Genomic DNA, 3,370 nt, shown 5'->3' with positions numbered 1-3,370 from the left:
AAGTGATCTGTATTCGTCAAGCTACGCAGACTCGTTGCCATAGCCACTTCATGTTTTAGGATTTAATACCAAAAACATTAAAGAATTTATTTTGCACACAGAACAGAACATTTAGTCTGTTGTTGTAGTATGTTTTAGGCTTAATGTTTAATTAATAAATAATTGCTGTGGTAGATTAGCTACCGCTTCTACTTAACTGAATTATTTAGACATACAAACTGCCCACAAAACGCACATAAAAAAACATCTTATTGCTGTCTTACCTTTACGTATCAATGAAATCCATGCACTGCTAATTCTGCACAAAAATATCCATTCATCCAAAGCCAAGTCTATCCTCGGCATGTCTTTTCTACTCCGTTTGAGAATCAAACTGTCTCGAAGCAAAACTTTCAGTTCGGTGTTGGTCTTCCTTTAGTTATCTCCTGCTTCAATTGAAAATCCACTTTAGAAAACTGTTTAAATGTAGTCTTTCATGTTGACGTCGGAAGAGAGGAGAAAACAAATATATCGCTGTAATTTACTCATTTACTGTATGGCTAGCTCCATGGCTAGCTCCATGGCTAGCTCACTGTGTCTACTTTGCAGTTGTGCAATCACAATATCTGGGATCATGAGCGCCCCCAGCAATGAGGCAAGAGAACTGCCTGCCTCCCGGAGTCTGTTCTCTGCCGTTTCTGATCGCTCCTCCGCACACAAAACACGATACACACACAGTGACAAAAAACACTGTACATTATATAGATAAGCGAAATTATGGAAAATCAGTCCATATATTAAATGTTTCTTAGCCATTTTATTGCCGGCGNTAGATATAATAATTCTGTCCAGATATGACGTGTCTATATTGGTTTAACTACATAAAACTAGCTTACTCGCTATGTTTACTGGCTAACCCCTTTTAAGATAGTCTCAGGTCATAAAAAATGATTTAAAACTATGGCCAACCCTGGTCCTCAAGGCACACTGTCCTACATGTTTCCCCACTTTTTTGTGCCTAATTCAATTGATTGCAGGTCAGAAAACGTCTCTCAATCAGTCATTGATTGAAATCAGCTGGACTGAAGCAAGGAAATGCAGTACCTAAAACATGCAAAGCAATGAGCCTTGAGGACCAGGGTTGGGAAACGCTTGCATTTGTCACAGCTCTACCTTGTTGCTAATACTTCGCCACCACCGTTGAACTAAAGGCACCATGGCAGGCAAGGTGTGAAACGCCTTGCCCAAGAACACAACGACAGAGGCGGATGGAGCGGGGATCAAACCAGCAACCCACTGGTTGTGGGGCAAACTTCTACCACCGATTATTATTTGAGAATGTCTTGTTAACCAACCCATATGTTTTCACCCATTCATATCCTGTTCACCCAAACCTATTCTTTTTATACGTGGAGTACTCCCAGTAATCCTTTAGTTAGTTTGCTTTTTTAAAGGTTTTTTTCTTCGCTGCTTTTCAGTTTTATGTGATAAGTTGTAGTTTTTACTCTCCTTGACTCTAATGGATTCGTATTAGTCTCTACTAAAATAGCACTGATGGAAGTGGTCTTAATTGCTCTACATACTCATAATGCCTTGCATTATAATCAACTAGCAATTTGTAATGTTGACTTTGCTGCTGCTCCATGTGCTTTACATCCATACTCGAATGTTGTCCATGAATGGTGAATCTCTGCATTTGCTCAGCCCGGTCTCAAGACTCTGTCTGCTCCACAGTGCTCTCTGTTCAGAGTGCCTTGATCTCAAATTCTACCAGCCCACTGCCAACCAGAACCCTCATGACTAAATTATTAGTTAATCATTAAATTGTAGTTTGAACTATTTCAGGTGTTGTTTGGAAATAATACCTCTAGTTTCAAGAAAATAATCTTTGTCACAGTGTGCAAACTGTAACAAATGAAGCTGTAAAATTAGCACTAATAGAAATATCATTTTATGCTCTTCATATTTTCTTTACAATAATATTTCTTAAGTATCAATGCTGATTTTGTGTGTGAGAATGTGTGTATGTTATGTTAAGCACGTGGTTCTGTGCTTTTGTCTGAACCCGTGTGGTAAACTACTTGTGAGTGAATAGTGCTCAGTGACACTGGGCAGGATTAGCACAGGAATAGTGTGGTGCTGCTGAAAGGCCAGTGCTTCAGTTATGTCATTGTGCTGTTCAGGCTCTCATTTCTACCAGCAGCTTCTCTAAACACACAGCTGGGGCTCAGCTAATTGCTCACTTTGTTTTTGATGACTCCTGTTTACAGGTCCTCACCTGATAAGAACATGGAGAATAACCAAACATTTCTGTACTTTGCATATGGTAGTAACCTTCTAAAGGAGCGTCTCCAGCTCAAGAATCCCTCTGCAACAGTGTACTGCGTGGCAAGGCTCAAGGTATAGTGCTAAAGAAGTACCATCAGCATCTAGCTACATATGCTGGAAATAAATCTGATCAATAACTTTCATGCCTTTTTTAGGATTATAAATTGGTGTTTGGCAACTCCAAAGGTCTAGCCAGTGACCGCTGGCATGGTGGTGTGGCCACCATAGAAGACAGCCCAGGGGACGAGGTGTGGGGTGTGGTGTGGCGGATGAGCATATCTGATCTAGAGTCACTAGACAAGTAAAACGTTATTTCATTTGCTTTGTTTTTCAATTTTGTCTGGACATGTTTGTATGCTTTCATATGAAACTTAAAAACATGTGCACTCTTGTGTGTGCACACATTCAGTCAAGAGAATGTGATGTTAGGTGCTTACCGACCTGTGGAATTATCAGTGAAGACAAAAGGTCAAGATATCAGCTGTCGGACCTACATAATGAACAGCTGTGTGTATGCCAGACCATCACCACAATATCTACAGGTAAGGTGTTTTTAAATCAATTTATGTTGGCTATCATGTAAATCCTGAAGGAGTTTCTATGCACTTTAATTCAGTGGAAGTTGTAATTTTAACTCATGAAAAAGAAAGTTGGCATTTAGGTTCAGTGTTAAAATTCATAATTTATTTATATTAACTGCCCAGCTTTCATTTGTTAGTTTGAGATTTGCTTATGAAAAGTTCAAAATCCTTGTCTTGTCTATTATTTCCTTATGACATTCAGTATTGAGAGCATTCAGTCTTACTTCATGAGATGAAATTGTCCTACAATATTCTTCCAGTACTTATATATAATTAACATATTTCAATTCAATCCCATCCCTTTTGGGTAACATTGTGACTACTAAAAACACAATTATGTTGTTCAATTGTCTCACCTTTTCCAACTTTGGGATTGGTCACCGGCAGTGACGCGGTGAGGTTCATTGCCTACATTGCATACAACGCTGGGGGGCAAAAAAGACTAACCTTTTACATGTCATCCATAGCCGCGTTAACTCAGT

The 3,370-nt window shown here is 39.2% G+C and overlaps 1 protein-coding gene across 3 annotated transcripts in view; it reads left to right on the top strand.

Moving 5' to 3' along the window:
- Nucleotides 1–1,998: 1,998 nt before the first annotated feature.
- Nucleotides 1,999–3,370, top strand: part of ggctb (gamma-glutamylcyclotransferase b) — a 4,953-nt gene continuing 3,581 nt past the window's right edge. The window contains exons 1-3 of one of the 3 annotated variants that reach the window (XM_016665435.1): nt 1,999–2,379; nt 2,463–2,608; nt 2,717–2,849. In XM_016665435.1, coding sequence (XP_016520921.1) covers nt 2,233–2,379; nt 2,463–2,608; nt 2,717–2,849 — 426 coding nt within the window. In that variant the 5' untranslated portion in view covers nt 1,999–2,232. The remainder of the gene's footprint in view (nt 2,380–2,462; nt 2,609–2,716; nt 2,850–3,370) is intronic. The other 2 variants (XM_016665436.1, XM_007541056.2) reach the window with 2 other exon arrangements.

The sequence above is a fragment of the Poecilia formosa genome, unplaced genomic scaffold (assembly GCF_000485575.1).
Source record: "Poecilia formosa unplaced genomic scaffold, Poecilia_formosa-5.1.2 Scaffold584, whole genome shotgun sequence".
NCBI classification, from domain to species: Eukaryota; Metazoa; Chordata; class Actinopteri; order Cyprinodontiformes; family Poeciliidae; genus Poecilia; species Poecilia formosa.
Note: the sequence above shows the minus strand (reverse complement) of the source record. Positions and strands in the feature narration are given on the sequence as shown.